Source organism: Penicillium bovifimosum (assembly GCF_028826915.1).
Source record: "Penicillium bovifimosum strain IBT 22155 chromosome Unknown utg000006l_segment0_segment0, whole genome shotgun sequence".
In the NCBI taxonomy this organism is placed as follows: Eukaryota; Fungi; Ascomycota; class Eurotiomycetes; order Eurotiales; family Aspergillaceae; genus Penicillium; species Penicillium bovifimosum.
Window position 1 is genome coordinate 3,097,017 of NW_026622715.1, and position 16,567 is coordinate 3,113,583.

General features: G+C 50.3%; 5 protein-coding genes across 5 annotated transcripts; 2 read left to right on the forward strand and 3 right to left on the reverse strand.

Annotated features, from left to right (window-relative positions):
* Positions 1 to 928: 928 nt before the first annotated feature.
* Positions 929 to 2,527, reverse strand: N7515_008818 (uncharacterized protein; the record flags this gene model as incomplete). Its single annotated transcript, XM_056669562.1, has 1 exon — positions 929 to 2,527. The coding sequence occupies one exon, from the start codon at positions 2,525 to 2,527 to the stop codon at positions 929 to 931; it is 1,599 nt and encodes a 532-aa protein (XP_056519392.1).
* Positions 2,528 to 8,455: 5,928 nt separating this feature from the next.
* On the reverse strand, positions 8,456 to 10,451 carry N7515_008819 (oxidative DNA demethylase; the record flags this gene model as incomplete). The annotated part of the gene is made up of 2 exons (XM_056669563.1): positions 8,456 to 10,229; positions 10,288 to 10,451. 2 exons carry the CDS (start codon positions 10,449 to 10,451, stop codon positions 8,456 to 8,458), a joined length of 1,938 nt encoding a protein of 645 aa, XP_056519393.1.
* Positions 10,452 to 10,990: 539 nt separating this feature from the next.
* N7515_008820 (uncharacterized protein) lies at positions 10,991 to 11,761 on the forward strand (the record flags this gene model as incomplete). Its single annotated transcript, XM_056669564.1, has 1 exon — positions 10,991 to 11,761. One exon carries the CDS (start codon positions 10,991 to 10,993, stop codon positions 11,759 to 11,761), a length of 771 nt encoding a protein of 256 aa, XP_056519394.1.
* Positions 11,762 to 13,152: 1,391 nt separating this feature from the next.
* Positions 13,153 to 13,804, forward strand: N7515_008821 (uncharacterized protein; the record flags this gene model as incomplete). The annotated part of the gene is made up of 3 exons (XM_056669565.1): positions 13,153 to 13,343; positions 13,409 to 13,419; positions 13,692 to 13,804. 3 exons carry the CDS (start codon positions 13,153 to 13,155, stop codon positions 13,802 to 13,804), a joined length of 315 nt encoding a protein of 104 aa, XP_056519395.1.
* An 842-nt stretch (positions 13,805 to 14,646) lies between these two features.
* Positions 14,647 to 15,532, reverse strand: N7515_008822 (enoyl-CoA hydratase/isomerase family protein; the record flags this gene model as incomplete). Its single annotated transcript, XM_056669566.1, has 2 exons — positions 14,647 to 15,148; positions 15,216 to 15,532. The coding sequence occupies 2 exons, from the start codon at positions 15,530 to 15,532 to the stop codon at positions 14,647 to 14,649; spliced, it is 819 nt and encodes a 272-aa protein (XP_056519396.1).
* Positions 15,533 to 16,567: the final 1,035 nt, after the last annotated feature.

Here is a 16,567-nt window from a genome sequence, read left to right on the forward strand (position 1 = left end):
AAGGAAAGAAACAAAAGAGTCGAATCTCCAAGAAGAACAAAAAGAACAAAAAGAAACAAAAAGACCCGAGATATCGGAGCTGTGAGCTCTATTTCTGCATGTCACGATGCAGAGTCTAGTCCCGTCACTTCATAGAGCTCCGGCTATAAACAACCTGGGCGCTAACCAATGACGATCGGACGATGCTGCGTTTCTGCAGTGATCCCAGACACCCGTCTGAAGCTAGCAACATCTTGTACATTCGGTTCAACCTCCGCGATTGGATCGCAGAGAGAGAGATCATCAGGGACGGTTGAGAGGAGAGTGGATGGTGATGGATTGGATGCAAGTGTCAGACTGGGCCCAGTCTCTACGCGCCGGGGAGGGTCGAGCGCGTAGGTGGGCCAATAGGAATTGGCTGCTCGAAATAGAAGTTAAAGATGAGCATGAGATTGAATAGTTTCTTGTTTATTTCCTTTTTAATGAAACAGTTGTCTCTTTGTTTCATTGTGGATCAGACTGGGAATAATATCTCCACCAGACACTACATATTACACAGAATGAAGACACCAAGTAATGCTTTTTGAATTGGTACAAACTCAAAATCGAGTAGAAGTGTTCAAATCGCCTATACCAGAAAATCCAGGTCATATCCAGGTAATCCTATCGTGTTCATGCAGGGGGAAACAGAAAGCAAAAGCAAAAGCGATTGCGGGTATGAAGAACAAAAAGCATAGCATCACTCCATGCGAGTAAAAAGCACAAGGCACATAAACCAACCTCACGTCGAGAATCCGGAGTCGAACGGGGTCATGTTTATAACACAAATATGATAAGAAACAAAGAACAGGTCGTTGATGACAAGAGGTTTGAAGCATGACTAGTCGTATCTCATACACAGCTCCTTTCGCATCGCGTCGCGTCTGCTCGGCAGAAACACGGGCTCCCGCTACCGTCGTTCATACTCAATGCCCTGCATAGGAGCAACAGGGGCATTCATTAGTGGTGGTAACGTGCGCGGCTGCTCCTGGGCAACGTTGCCATTGCCATTGCCAAAGCCACCGAACACAGGACCCGGCATACCGTTGCCTTGGTTGCCATTCATTTGGTGGTGCTCGAAGATGGACGGCGGGCGAGAGGCACCGTTGGCTTGCTGGTTCAGTTGAGCGCGCAATTCCTCCATCTCGGATTGCATGACGGCGCGGTCGCGCTGCGATTGCGCAACTGTTTTCTCGAGCATGGCGATGTAGTCAATTGCCCGCGTTAGCGTTTCCCATTTGCTGGATTTATTGGTTTGCCCCGGTGGTAGTCGCAGACGGAGCGCTTCGAAGCAGTCTTTCATTTCACTGCGCCGTTTGCGCTCCGCAAGCTTGTGTGTTACGCGGAGTTCGGGTGTACGACTGTATGGTGTGCTGCCTGGCGGTCCCTCTTCTTCGCCGATTAAATCTCGCACTGCCTTGTGTTGGAGGGAATGGTGGTGGTGTACATTTTGGGGTAGGTCTGGAAGAGTGATGAGCCACGTTGCGCCGGCAGAGTGAAGTTTGGTGGGGTGCATAACCGTACCGTGTTGTCCTCGGGGCATGCGCTCAGAGTACATACTGTTCATAGACTCGGCCATGCTGCCTTTTCGGGAGAATGGGGGATTGGACTCCCCCTTGGAGGAGACGGAGCTCGAGCGCGCCACGGCCGGGTCGGGGAAGGCATAGGCCATACCCGCAGTGGGTGCTTCGGCATTGTAGATCTCCGATCGAGGATTCGAGGAAATTGCCGGAGCCGTGCGACCGGCTGCGAAGCTCCGTTGTTGATCGGTGACCCGAGGGCCCAGCGGGGAAAGTGGCTGGCTCCCTCCCGAATAGCGGGGTCCCCGGTATGAATTCATGTCGGTCGGAATTCCGCGCTCTCGTTGCAGACTGGAGACAATGGAGGATTGTGACGCGTTGGTGCTGTGGTAGGGGGAGGCGGGGTTGATCGCCAGAGAACTGATCCCTTGGTTCATGCGACTGTCGACGCTGCTGCGCCGGGATTCGGTGGTCTCTGCTACACTCACCCGTTGGGAGGGAGCCTCGTAATTCTGATTGATGGAAGGGAGGGCGGAAGTGGGGGTATTGAAGTTCGGGGACGGTTGTTGGGTGCCTGCGGAGGAAGGGGTAGTCGATTGATCGTGGGGGTAAGGGGAGCGGTCGACAGCCGGGTGTCCGCGATTCGGGGAGGGTTGCGACGCGGCAATGAAGCCGAGGGAGGGATAGTTGTTCCCGGTGCCATTGGTTGTAGTAGAGTAGGTGGACGATCCTACATGGTCAGCACCGCGGCGCTCCCAATCGATACCAGGCGAGGGTCTCCTACTTGTGCTCTGCGGTATTGACCAATTCCCCGAGTCCCGCTCAATCGTATTTAAGGAGGCATGTCCGGGGGACTTCTCCGCGGGAGTTCCAGCCCCGGGCATATTTGCGGTAAGAGTTGAAATCGAGGGTAGGGTTTGTGACGAGGCTGGTGATGTCTGAGGTCCTGAGACTGCCTCCCATGGGCGATGTGCGACGGAAGGATCCATGGTGAGAGTGTTTGAATCAGGCGAAGAGTTGGACAATGGGAGTGAAAGAATGAAATGTCGAGGGCGCCCGTTCTTTGCTTTTTCTTGTCGGTTCCCTTTCCTTTTACCCCCACACTATCGCATATTCCAGGATACCTGGAAGTTCCCAAAGGATGATTCACCGGTGAAACAATGGAATTCACGAGGATCGTAGTTCCGGGAAAGTTCTGGTTTCCGAAGGCTTCAAGAGTGTAGGGCGCAAATAAAGGCTAGATTGAGAGTAGGTTAGACATGTTAGACATGAGGGCAACACAGACCAAATAAGGGCCGATCAAGCTTACCGAAAGGAACGTGGCACGGAAGACTAGAGGTCCGGAAGTGTATAGAGGTTGGTATTAGGGTATTGCAGGGTTATAGAGATGTATAAGAAATCAAGTTGAAGGCAGAGAGAGAGAGTTAAAGAAGAAGTTCCTTCAACAATCAAAAATTGGAGACTCGAAACCCGCGACTCGATGCGAGTCTCTGCTGAAACTCGTCGTTTTTTTTTTTTTTTCATGTTTTTTTTCACGTTTTTTTTAATTATTTTCATTTTATTATTATTTTCTTTCTTCCTATTTTAACCTTCTTTTCTAAACATCAACTCCCCTTTCTCGATAAAATCGAATTGTCCAAACAAATTGAAGAATGTACTGGTATTACCGCCAAGGCCCTACTGCAACTGTGTGCCACGAGGCTGACCCTGGGGAGTAAGGAGTCTCTTTGGGTATACGTAGTAACTTATTCACGATGTATTTATTTCTCTATTCCACTCTATGTATTATCAACACTTGAATATCTGAATTATATCCATAGCTAACGTTAACTAGTTCTGCATTCTCGTGGCATCAATAGTTAAATCCCTGGGGAAAGCAAGGAGAACACGTTTCGTACGTTACATCCGTACAGTCTTCACGTCACTCATTTTTATTTTTAATTACATGTATTCCATCTGTATTGGATACATGTCGATCACTCCTTCACGTGGCTCTCCCCTTGCAGTCTTCCAGAGTGTATTCAGTATTGAGATTTGAGTCTCCTGCTTCTTCCAGTCTTTGCGACCGGGACCATCTGCAGATTGCCGGGAGATTACAGTTAATATGCATATAACTATTTAGAGTGAGAGTATATACACAGTTACATAGTTTGTAGGAGTAAGAGTAAACAGAATAAAAGGTGAAAACGAGAAAACGAGAAAAAAAAGAGGAAGCACATGGCAAAAGATGCAGGGTTCGGGGCTAAAGTAGCAAATACCTTTCTTAGATCGGGAAATCCCAAACTGTCCAAGTACCGAATACGATCAATTCCAATCGACTCATCCTTGTCCTCCCACGCACTGATTTCTTCAGTGGCACACATGGCGATTCAACTTACTCACCGAAGGTACCTTTGCTATGTCTTCTTTACAGTGTAGAGTAATATACGACCTATATTATGATCATGTTTCCTCTCCTCCCTTTGATTGCACTCCTAGCCAAAACCACGATGATCCACCCTCTCTCCCCTACATATCTCTGTTTGTAACACCTCGGACACAGGCAGAAGACCAAAACGAAAGGGTCATGACCCCACGCTTCCATGAGCTTTCATACCGGCCCTGCAACCACCCGTTCCGCCCGAATCATCACATGTTGACCTGTCAAAGAGGGGTGGTTACATGAGTCCTATCTCGCGCGGCTATTTTCACTATTTTGCTCGACTATTTTCTCTTCACCGGAATCCTCGCACGAGGCTGTCGAGAATGGGTATATTTGTCCCGGTTCCGGATAGCTCGGTGTGACCTGGAGACTGTCCAGCTCGGCGATTATGATCAAGCTTATTTCGGGGCGATGTGTTCTGGAACTTGACCTCTTATCGGACCTATTTATGGAGTCATCTACTTCAGATCTACTCCGTAGTCAGCAGTCAGCACGATATTTGGGCAACCTCATGGGAGCATATCCACACATCATGAGACACACAACCCGAGGGCATTGGTCTCAAGGGATAGCCACTTACGCTGCAATTCGCGACGCCGCGTTGCCTAGGCCAGGTGGTGGTTGATGTATCGATTTGATCTCGACTCCGTTTGATTCGGGGGGTTCGTCCGAGAATAGATCCAGATGGGGCGTATCAAATACCAGCTCAAACGCCAATAATACACACTCCACCACAGGACCGCTGTCTCCATCGGGCAGACCGACGCCTTAGCCGCGCCACACCGTGGCTCAGCCCACTTTGTCCTGCCATGCAAGTCTTCCAACGTACTGAGTAAACGAACGTACAAAGACACAAAGACATTAGGCAACAGCCATTTCATAGTCAAGCATGTGTCAAGTACATACGAGTCATGACCTGCCCATCATCTCCTCTCCAGGATGCCACATGGCATCCTCACCTTGCGGAATGCTTTGAAGATCCTAACTAGATCTACGGCAAAATGCACATTCCTTGAACCTCTGATACCGTAGCACTTCTCCATACTTGACCTAAGTCACCTAACGGACCTACAATAGGGAGAGAGAAGGCCAGAGTATCTTATCTCTGTCCGCCAAACGCCAGACCAAAACGTCCATCCCCAGCCGGAATTCCCAGTACGACTCTATCTCCACGACATCGTACCGTGTATTTTCAACCATCAAGGGATGGATCATGGATGCACATCCGTTGAGCTAGAGTTCGCTATGTCAATAGTGTGTGGCTTTGGGAAACTACTCCTCTCTCATGGGCCCCTTCCCACGGTAAGCTCTCCCCCATGCTCCCAGTCCCATCCGCCTCGCCCCATGGCAATACACCCGTGGCCCTTGCCCATTCCTGCCTCCACGCCTTGTGCGATATCGTGGTCGTGGGCCGTGCCTTGCTCCCTTTTCAAATAGTCTTGACACGCGAGTCGTGCTACCTAGGGGCTGGTAATTCTTTTGGTTTCCTCTAGCTTCTTCTGGTTCCAATTCCATCCTGATGCCAACCCAATTCCCATTCCCATTCCTCACATGGCGATGCTAAACCTTCCTATTGCTGATCATAAGGCATGCTATGACTTCATCATTGAAATAGTGCTTCCATAGTCTTCCTACCTATATACATAGACACTCTCCTTGAGTCCTACCTACATGTCCTTCGCACACCGTAATGCAGTAGTGGTCTCTCTGCATCTGCTCTACTGCGTACCACCCGTCGCCACTCTACTATCCATACCTGCCTACTCACATACAGAGTAACGACGCACCATATATTAGGGATCAATACAATAACAAAGTGAAACTCCTGCACTGACGATCCTCGCATCGGCTCCGATCCCCGAAGCTGGGGAGCGCAAATCCTAAGCTTAGAGGTTACATGCAGATTCACATCCAGCGCCCCCAGTCATACCAGAATCCCCATCCAGAATGCTCAATTCCAATCCATACAATTAGTACTCCGAAATAAACCAACGTAAAGCCCAGAATAGCCCTCATTTTCTTGCCACCTGTACCGTCCACCGGCGAGCCGCATCCCCAACCTCCCGCGTATCACCACTGTTTCGCATCCGCCCGACACCAAACATCCTCATGGGGTTGGCGCCCGTAGCTCAGTGCATACCCACTCACCGAACACATAACATCTAAACAAACGGCTCGGAAAGTCCTCCAAATCTCGGACTGGTCGGTTGCGTATAGAACATAGCACACCCCCTCATTCCTTTTCTTTTCCTTCTTGCACAGCATGATCAAATATCCCTCGTGAGCAGCGCGTGGGATGATCCTTCCTCGCTCGGATGCTCCCGCCACTTTGCACAACTGTCCTGCCGTCTGATATCTTCAGCAGTGCGAGGTTAGTCAGGTTAGTCACCTCGGCAGCCGGCTTCGATGGAAACAACACTCTGTCGGAACAGGATGTATCCTTCGTGGCCGAGTGCGGGAACACCCGCTTTTAGGCAGACGCGGGCAAGTACGTTGGGTCGGCAGCGTTGAGGAGACGGGTAGATTGTGTTCGTAGTTGGGGTTTAGTGCAGGGAGAGGCGCCAGTGCCGGAAAGTGAAGTCTTTGTCGCCACGGTCTTCTAGAGGATGTAGATGCCGTTGGGGTCGAATATGAGGCTTCATTCATTGAGCTGTGGCTGCTTGCCTGGTTCGGTGAAGCGCTACTGTCGATATTTTGCGCTGAAACATGGGGCTTTCAATCCGTTGGATCAGTAAAATACGAACCACAACATCGACTCATTGGCTGCCAGTCTACATATTGAGGTTTGTATATTGATAGGACCGTAGTAGAACACCTTCCTAGTAGAGCACCACCTTCCACGGTTGGGAACTTGAGGTACTGACCGTTAGACCGCAGCCATGGTTCGTGCCAGGCATCAATAGTGCCTCAGGCCATTTGAGCATCTATCTGATTCTAGACTCAGTATATCAACGTTCACTCGCAACCTTGATCTGACGACCTGACTACTCACAGAGACTAGAGCACTGAATTGACACTGGTGTCTGGTGAGTCTGTGAGATACGATGCCCACCGCTTATCGCTTTCAGAACAACACGATCTCCAATTCGTTCCGTTTATTATCCGAGCAAGTCTTGCTAGAAACCCTAAATACGGCTTGACAACTCATTATCGACCTATCGAAATCTAAACCATATTCCTTCACTCCCACCATGTCAATAATCAACAAGAAAGCTCGAGTATCCGAGAACACACCTTCGAAACAAGACATTCATCCCTCTTACGCATACATTCAGTGCAGCTACACAGCACAAAATCCCTTGAACCACTACACCATCTAGGTAAATAGTGGACAATCATCCACATCCTTTCGACGATCACATATGTACTTTTGTCCTCAATCACCCGTTCCTAATTGGCAGATCATTCCACGATATCCCACTCCTTAGTCGTGGAACCCCTTGCCGGCATGATCCCCAGGGAGTATATATCCGCTCCCTAATGTGTGGAACTGGCTATCCTCGCGTGTCAAATCCCCAAAGTCCATTGTCTTCAAAGGGATAAACTCAATACTACTACATGACTAGTGTATGTCATAGTGGGTTTCTGTCCCTCCCGAATATGGCATGTCTTGCATTCAGAATTCCACGGGGAAGATAAGTGGATTCCCGTGGCGCTCCTTGCATGGTCTTGCGCCATGTGTCGATGGTACGTATGTCCAACCTTGAATGTGAGTCGTGCATGTGAGGTATAGATGCACTATGGTTATGTTGGTGGGGATGGGATGGGTTTTATACTGTACACCTAGTGGAGCTGATAATGTATGTTGTGGGTAATAATTAGGGTGGTCTCCTCCCCAGCTTTGGTCTCGAATTAGGTATGCAGTAGTTTGGAATAATCAGTAATATTGACTGACTTCTGCCTGATTGTATATTCCCTACTGCATCAAGGTCCACATATGGCCCGAACCGAGTTATCCCGCCATGTGCATGTTCCATTGTCCTTCGGGACGCGGAGATCTTCCTGCATTTTGATTGTTTCACTGTGTTCCAGTTGCCACTTGGATGGTGTCGGTGGATTCGCGGTCGGTATATGAATTACATGCTGCTTCTGGACGTTGGTGGCAAGGGTTTCGTTTCTATGCAAGGACATCAGGGACCGATTATCATCCCGATTTGGCAGTGCACACTACACTGCCCGTAGATTAGAGCGATTCATGGCTGACATATTGAAATTTGGATGTTAACAGTAGCCTTAACCTTACTGGTCTGCTGATGGCCGTAATATTTGGGTCATCATGTCTTGTCTGAAAACATGTGTACACAGTAGTAAACAGTTTCCATGTGTTTAGTTGCCCTACCTAAAGAGTATCCAGGGCGAATTGATAAGTAATCGCGTAGGTAAAAGCGTGGAGAATAAATCATCAATGAGGTCAATTCAGGTCATATAAGCGCACTATTTCCAATATCTACAAATTTTGAGGGAAGTGAAGGCCTGTATATGCCATCATAATCATCTATTCCTCATCCGCATCCTCGTCTTCATCTTCGTCATCATCGCCCTCCTCAAATTCAACACCAATCTCACCAGTGATATCCCAGCGATCACCCTTAGCCGCAGCACTGACATACTTCACGAACTTGAGGGTGCCACTGTCACGCAGCACAATACTGAGTCGGTTCCATCCTGCCTGGGTGCTGAACAGAATACCGTCATCCTCATCTGCACCTGCTGAGCGGTAGATAGCCGGATCGGCCTTGGTCTTCTTCCGACCCAGGACTTGATCAGCGTTCTCGGCGTCTTCCTCCTCATCTTCATCTTCTTCGTCATCACCGGCCATGTAAATTTCGTACCCGCCAAGTGCAGGGCCTTCCACAACGTCGTCTTCCGTCTTCTTCGGCTCAGATGGCTTGGCCTCTCCGTCCTCGTTCTCTGACTCTTCTTCCTCCTCTTCTTCCTGCTTTTCCCATCCCGGGGTCGGAGTGAGACAAAGCGAGAACTCAAGCCGGGGCTCTTCGCCTTCGTAAGCACTAGCAAGAGTATAGTCCGCACCGCGACGGAACCGTCTCGCAAGTAGATCGTAGCTTGTAAGATGGTCCACGCCAGTGATGAGTCCGAGCCACTTGCGGAAAGGCTGCGACGGTAACAACACGTTCATCAGCTCCTGGATTGGATTCTCGGAGTCCTCGCCAGAGGGATGTTGGTACAGGTAGCGATGCTTGTGCGGAGGACGAGCAACTGTCCACCCGCGCTGCGTCTCAATCTCATCCGCAGAAGCAGGCAGAGGTTGTCTCTCCTGCTCCTCGATGTAAGCGCTGACCCGAGAAGCAAACTTGTCGCTCAGGAACCGCTCCAGGCTGAGCGAGGACTCAGCGGAGAATGCGTCTGACATCTCCTCTGCAATGTCAGGGGTCAGGTACGAGGGGGCGATGTACTGCAACAGGAAGGCGAGGTCACTCTCGGTGAACTCGCTCTCCCTTTGCTCTTCTACCTTGCCCTTGCCCTTGCCTTCAACCTCAGGCTCCTCCCAGGACACAGGCCGTGGTTGCGGCAGGTCGTAGATATCGCCGCGGCCCTGCAGCTGTGCGAGACTGCTGCGCTCCGCAAGCTTCTCTTCCAGTCCTTCCTCGTAGCCGTCTTCGCCTTCCTGGGGGATGTGGAACCAGCCGCTGATCGCCATGCGCACGCGCTTCTGTGTCTTGTCCTCGTCTTCGCGGGGGTGGTACACTTCCTCGACATCGTGGAAGCTCTCGCCGGGCTGAACAGTGAAGAAGCTCAGTTGGTTGAAGGAGGGCGGGATGGAGAGGCTGTAGTCGGGGCTGGGGACCTTGACGTCCTCGCCGTTGGCGTCCTTCTGAGTGGTCGTCGGGTAAAGGCGCAGGGCGCCACCCCACTGGGGTTGCCAGGGTGTGTCTGGGTCGGTCAGGTAGAGAATGTAGCTGAGACGGCGACTGCCGATGACATCGTCATGACAAAGGAGGTGGCAGCCCTCGGTGTAGACGTTGATGGCCATGTCGGTCTTTTGTCCGCTCAGCTTGCCTGAGCCCGTCACGGAGGACAGGTACTCGCGGAACCGTGCCGAGTACATCGCATCGCGCAGCTTTAGTACTGACGGCAGCTTAGAGAGAGAAGAGTCATCAAGTCCGTCAAGATTGGCGAGGTCCCCAGACTGGAAGATCTTATAGATATCGGTTTCCTTTTCGGTGAAGGACACTTGCGTTTCAATTTCATCGCGAACGGAGCGCAGAAGACTGGGCTCGATCAGAGGATGGATGACGCCGTGCAGGTACCTATGAATTCGGAGACGTCAATACTTTGCCATTGACCTATTGATCTGCCTATACATACGGAGAAGACTTCGCATATTGTTCGGTGTATTTCTGCTGCTCCGCATTGTCGAACAGGCCGTCGCGGAAGCAGGCAGCGGCCTCCTCGCTGGAGAGAGCCCGTTTCTTCGACTTGGGCATGGCATTGCCATCCATGGAGGCTCTTGATTCTGTTTTGCGCTTCATTCTGGGTGTTTAAAAGAGTGAAAGCTGCCGTAGAGAGTGGTCTGATATTTCATAGATTTTTCCGGGCGGTGAAGCCCCACGATGAGGCGGTCAAGTCTGTTGGCTGATGGCATGTCCAGTTCAATGAAGATAGAACCTGGGCGATCTGATGTTGACTATGGTCATTTATGATTTCAATCATTGAATCTGTAAATATTGTTAATTGTTTGTTTACATTGAAACTTCAATCAACATAGCTTCAGTCTAAGCTGCCTAGCCATGACTTCCGACAGTGGCGCATAGCACATGCGCCTGCTCTTATCCGAGGACAGGCTATTTCCTGCCAGTCATTATTTTTCTTCGTCCTTGAAAATCTCCGTCTCAGCAACTCGATCACATTGCCTTCAACGATATTTGTGTTGACTCGTCTACTGCGATTTACTGCGTCCATGTGATTGCTGGCGGGTCCAGGAACCGCTGTCGTCATATCTCGCCTTATCGACCTCGATTTGTCCCCCCACTTGGCCCCAACTGCTTAATCCTCACCTTCAACCTCGATCATGCAGCAAGAAGAGGCTCCGGCCTCGTACCAAGATTATCAGTCTGGCACGCCACCTCGTCCGCCTTATTCACCAGTGACACCAGTGTTTGCCCAACTCGTGCCGCTCCCTTCCGATGAGCCTAGAATCGCCCCGCCACCTGCATCTCCCTCTCCTAGATCACACTTTCCACCGTCATATCCCGACTATTCACAACATACTCCCCCAGCAAACCCACCTGTCTTCATACCCCAACCACCCCCGGTCGCCATCTCCGACAGCGAGAATCCAGATGCGATCGCGCTCCGTTCCGCTATCACGATCCTGCAGATGCAGAAGCAGCAAAGCTTGCGCGACATCCAGGCATTAAATCGCTTGAAGGACTCCGCTGCCGCTGACCCAGAGCGCTTTGCGCATCAGTTGGCAGCAGGCGCGCTGAAGACCGAGAACCACGGTGCGGTAATCCAGTTCTCGGACGTTGCGACAGACGACAAGGACGAGGACGAGGAAGCAGATCCTAAACCCACGAACCCAGACCGTTCACCGTCTTCGGACTTTGGCCACATCCCCAACCCGCAGAATGTCGTTCGCATGCCCCCAATCAATTGGGGCAAATACCAGGTTGTCGGGGAGTCGCTTGATCGCATGCACGAGGAACAGTTACATCGGCCGAGTTCGGGGGAGCCTGGACAGCGTGCACCAGAATATCTACTGGCCTCTCCATATAGGCCATTGGTAGATCAGTTGGTCACACCGAAAAGTGGCCGTCCTAGCAAGGCGAAGCAGACTTGACCCCGCGAAAGGGCCTTTGATGATTATGGGATAATTGACGTCTACGAAGTTATGTATTTTAGAGCCTACGGATGGAGCTGGGCGTATGGTTTCACACCTTGCATGGTGTCTTGCGTACATTCACAATAATGGCGAAATGAGAATACATCAATCATGAAAGATCATACCTATGGATATTTGGTTTCAACATATGTACCCAACTAGGTACATCACTTAACTATCGGAAGTTATTACCGGATTTTTGGTCGGGGCTTTCAAGTGAGAGTTGGCCTACTCCGCATGACGGCGGATGATGCCAGTCCGGTTGATGCTGGTATCAGTTGCGATCACTCTGTCTATCCGCTAGTACACCTCAGTGAAGATGAAGGGTCGAGCGTTGAATGATTGGTACCACAGCGCTGCTACAGCTGTGATGGCCTTCGACGTGTCTCATCAGTGGAAGTGATGGTCTCCCATCAGAGGGAGCTGCCCGACCGTTGACTGCTCAGGCATCTTCTGGTATCTCAATAGATTGTGGACTCGTGGAGGTTTAGGTTCATCAAATCAATGCTTGAAGAAGGTTGACATCAAACTCCGCAATTCTTCTCCCTCCGTGTCTGAGAAACATGTAGTCATGTAGCCCGTAACCAGTCCTAAGGTAAGCCTTGTTTGTAGATAGCTTCCTCTTCCTTCTTCTTTGCCTCTTGCAGCGGACTTATCTCAAGGTTAGACTGTTTGTCTCTTACTCTCTTACAGACTTACTTAGAGAGTATTCTCGATACCATGAGCAATGAGCATGCAACTTTTAACCTTTCCGGAATCGGTGGAAGTGAAATAATGCCAAGCTTTTCAGGTCTCCGGCGCCACTGGATTAGCCCCACACGGAGACCGCATAGACCGCAACACTGAAGAACTACGAGGTTATCATGAGAGGCATAGAATCAGAAGGTAACGTCAATGATTTTGGTCATTATTGGTGGGTGACTCGACAGTCAACACAAATAGAATAACTCCATCCTTCTCGGAAGCTACCGAACATCTCATCAAGGACACAAGGGAGATGAAAAGAAACAGGGGCATGAAAAGAGACTCAGACACCTAGAGCCACATACCGGACAGAATTCCCCTTCGTCCGGGACAGGTCGGGAGAGAGTCTGGGGAGGATGTTGGGCGGGGGCCCCTGTTACAGCCCAAGCTGCCACCACGGCAAAATGCCAGCAGAGGCTAGAGCCATGAAAGAATGTCAGGATCGTAGGGCTCCACCTGGTATCGACGAGTTTGCATTGTGCTCCACTTTGTCGAATCACCTTTCCTCCCGAGGTCAGGGCATCGCTTTGAACAACCGAATGTGGAGCACTTCGAGCTCTTGGATATAAACCCCGCAGAGTCGAAATCCAGGTGAGTCACCCTCCATGACGGGAGGGGAGCAAGTTGCGAGCCTTCTGAAGGCCTTGTCGAACATTCCCAACCTTCTCGCGGGCCTTTCCGAACAATCGCAGCAGCGACCAGTCTCCAAGCCTCGTACTCGGAAAGGCCCTCGGCGGCGCGATGAACCCGGCCAATGGCGTCGGGCCATTCGGCGCCATTTCGATGCCTACCAGGGGTTAGTAATGATGAGCGTGGTTGAACTGGGATAGGGAACTATTAAAATACTAACCGTTGAAATAGGGACTCTGTAGGTCTGGCATGGGATCTTCCATGTCCCTGGGAGAGCTATTTGCCAAAGTGAAGGCCTTGTCGAACAATCTAACCTTCTCGCGGGCTTTTCCGAGAAGTCGCAGCAGCGACTAGTCTCCAAGCCTCGTCCTCGGAAAGGCCCTCGGCGGCGTGATGAGCTCTGCCAATGGTGTTGGGCCATTTCGGACCCTTTTCGATGCCTACCAGGGGTTAGTAATGATGAGCATGGTTGAACTAGGATAGAGGAAGATTAAAAAACTAACCGTTGAAATAGGAGCTATGGAGATCTCCCATGGGATCTTCCAAGTCCCTGGGAGAGATATCTGGCAGTCGGGAATCGATGAAGTCGACGTTGATCTCAACAACGTCGACGAGATGAAGAGATGAAGTCGACGACGTCGCGAGTTGAAGAGGTGAAGGTGAGGAAGGAGATGCGAGATGTGACAAGCAGAAGAGAAGACGACAAGCACGATGACAATCAAGAGCAATATATACCTGGCCGTAGACCTCGTGACTTGCTCAGTCACGATATCAACGATATTAGTTGCCTTGTTTACTTCTCTCACATCTAGGCAGCTGCGACTGCGCTCTGTGCTCATTACCATAGCAGTCCCAACACACTGAGTCCATCACAAGCACTCTGCTACAGTTATCGACATACTTCCTCGCGTATATTGTGCTCGACAGGCTACATCAACCAGACTTATTCAAACATCAATACGTACCACATGTGGCAACCTTGATTGTGAATGATCTTACTAGCCATCCTACGAGCCCCCGCGCAAGTATAGATATGCCGCATTGATTCGGTGGCTCAATGTCAGGCCACGTTCAGCCTGCACTGAGATATAGATAGTTTGAACCAGAAGTAAAAGTAAGAGAGCTATTGGTGATGCGGTGAAACCAGCAGATATTGTAGCTTCGATGGCAATGCCTACATGGCTGTTGATTTAAACATGCCTTTCTTGTGTTTGTAAAGTGAACAAAGGTACCTTGTGCGTCTAAAGCTCATTGACATAATATCGGTATGTTTGACTGGACATGACGGGACTGTTATCTCTCTGCCTGGCTCGAACAGGCATATTGATATCCATTACCTTGGCGGATGGTCTATAAATCTTTCTATTTAGCTTCTTCAGTAACTGACAACCAGTAAAATATAGGGAGAATATGTACACAGCCGCATAGCATTGGCAAAGCACTTCATGCACCTCTGCTTTCAACCAACCTCAAAGCTTCGCCTTCCCGTTCTTCTCGAACTCCTGCACCGCCTGCAATCCCCTCTTCTTGACTGATTCATTCGTCGTCTCAACATTCTCCCGCCACTTCAAGTTTCCCTCATGATCATCCAAGCCACTCAAGACCCGCGAATACATCTCCTCCTTCATGGTGCCATAGATACCCGTGGCAGCCTTAGTCTGGAGCTTGCGCTCCTGGATCAATGCAAGAGCTTCCTGGGCACCGCCAACGGCATCGACAATACCAGCCTGCAATGCCGCACGTCCACCAAAGCGATGGGCCTCGAGGACAACATTGCGGAAGGTGGTTGGCGTCAGCTTCTCGCGGAAGATGCTCATCATGGGCGTCTGGAGCGGGACACCAAATTCCAGCTCGTTAACGCAGACGAAGCCACGGTCTGGGTTCATGATTCGGTAGTCATGGTACATGGCCAACATAAAGCCACCGGCAAAGGCGTGACCATTTAGGAGACACACTGTTGGCATAGGGTATCTGGGCGTCATGTTAGCATTGTGTTGAAGTTTACGCTTGGCGCTTAGCAGTAAACAACTAAACATACGTCAAGAAGCGTCGGAACAACCGCCACAGCCAGTTCTCAAGGAAACCTTCGGTCTGCGCGACAATGTCGAGATCAAGGCCATTGCTGTAGAACTTGACAATTCCACTGGTGGTGACTACGACACCCTTGGGATAGCGGTGCTCGATAATATCGAGGGCAAGCAGCATGGCATCAATGAAGATAGGCGTCAGCCGGTTGTCGGGAGGCGAGCTAAAGGTGAGCACATATATGGTCGCATGCTCGGGAGCTGCGCTGGGGTTCGTGCAGACAATCGAGCCCCCGGTCGAGCTGATCGGGACGGTGAATAGGGGTGCCATGATGAGTGTATTTAGATAGGGATGTTGTTAGGGGGGGACTCGATCGACGATATTTTATTGTAATAGAAATTTGATCTAGCTACACGGGCGCGTGGAAGTTGTGACTTGTGAATAATAATCAGACCTCGGCCAGTATCACATGCCAGTTCCCCGGATGATGTCACGTGATTGCCAACGCTGTTGAAATCGATCCCCAGAAAGGAGAATATCACTTTGGATTTCTGAAAATAATTTCTGAGGTTTAAAATCGAAAGGAGAAAGATGCCTCGTCAGTGGGCAATGGGCCAAGTTGGTACTCAACCGCGGTCCGCACCAACTGGCGAATGATGTCCGTCGGATCAACTCCGAACTATGTACCCAAGGCTTTGTTCCAATCACGAGTAAGTAAGAATATCGACTACGAACAGATGCGATAATTATAGATCAGCATAAATGAGGGTATTTATACGCTGTAGGTGAAGACCCTCAGTGTCGCCCAGAATCCAGCCCAAAGATGATACTTCGAAGCATCCTAGTTCGAACATGGAACGAGCCCTTTGCATGTGCATTTTAGCGTACATTAGTGCATGTGGGAGAACTCCTCCAACTAGAGGTAATCTCAAGCTACAAAAGACCCTCTATCTGCATAACTTGCGATTTTCCAAGGCTCTGAAGCACTGACCATAGAGTAGGGCGCATAAGTATGCAGGACACCCAATTCTGGCCCGAATGCCGAATGGTACTGGGCTTTCAATTTCTTCGTCCTGGTATCTTCTCGATATCCAGCCATTGATTCTACCGTCCAGGATATGCGTTGACCATACCGAAGCGCAACAGAAGATGGTTGTACTTTGAGGCGGGAAATTGCCCTATCTGCCGATTTGGTGGCCGACTCACGACAATAACCTCGGCAAACCGAACATCGCCCTGACAAAGGTATGCAGACCCGGTAACTAGACATCGGTGCTTCTTACGCAAAAGTATTTAGCGGGGTCCAGGTATAATAAAGACTGGAAATAACTAAGAATTTCCTAAACACTAAGAAACGTCATATGT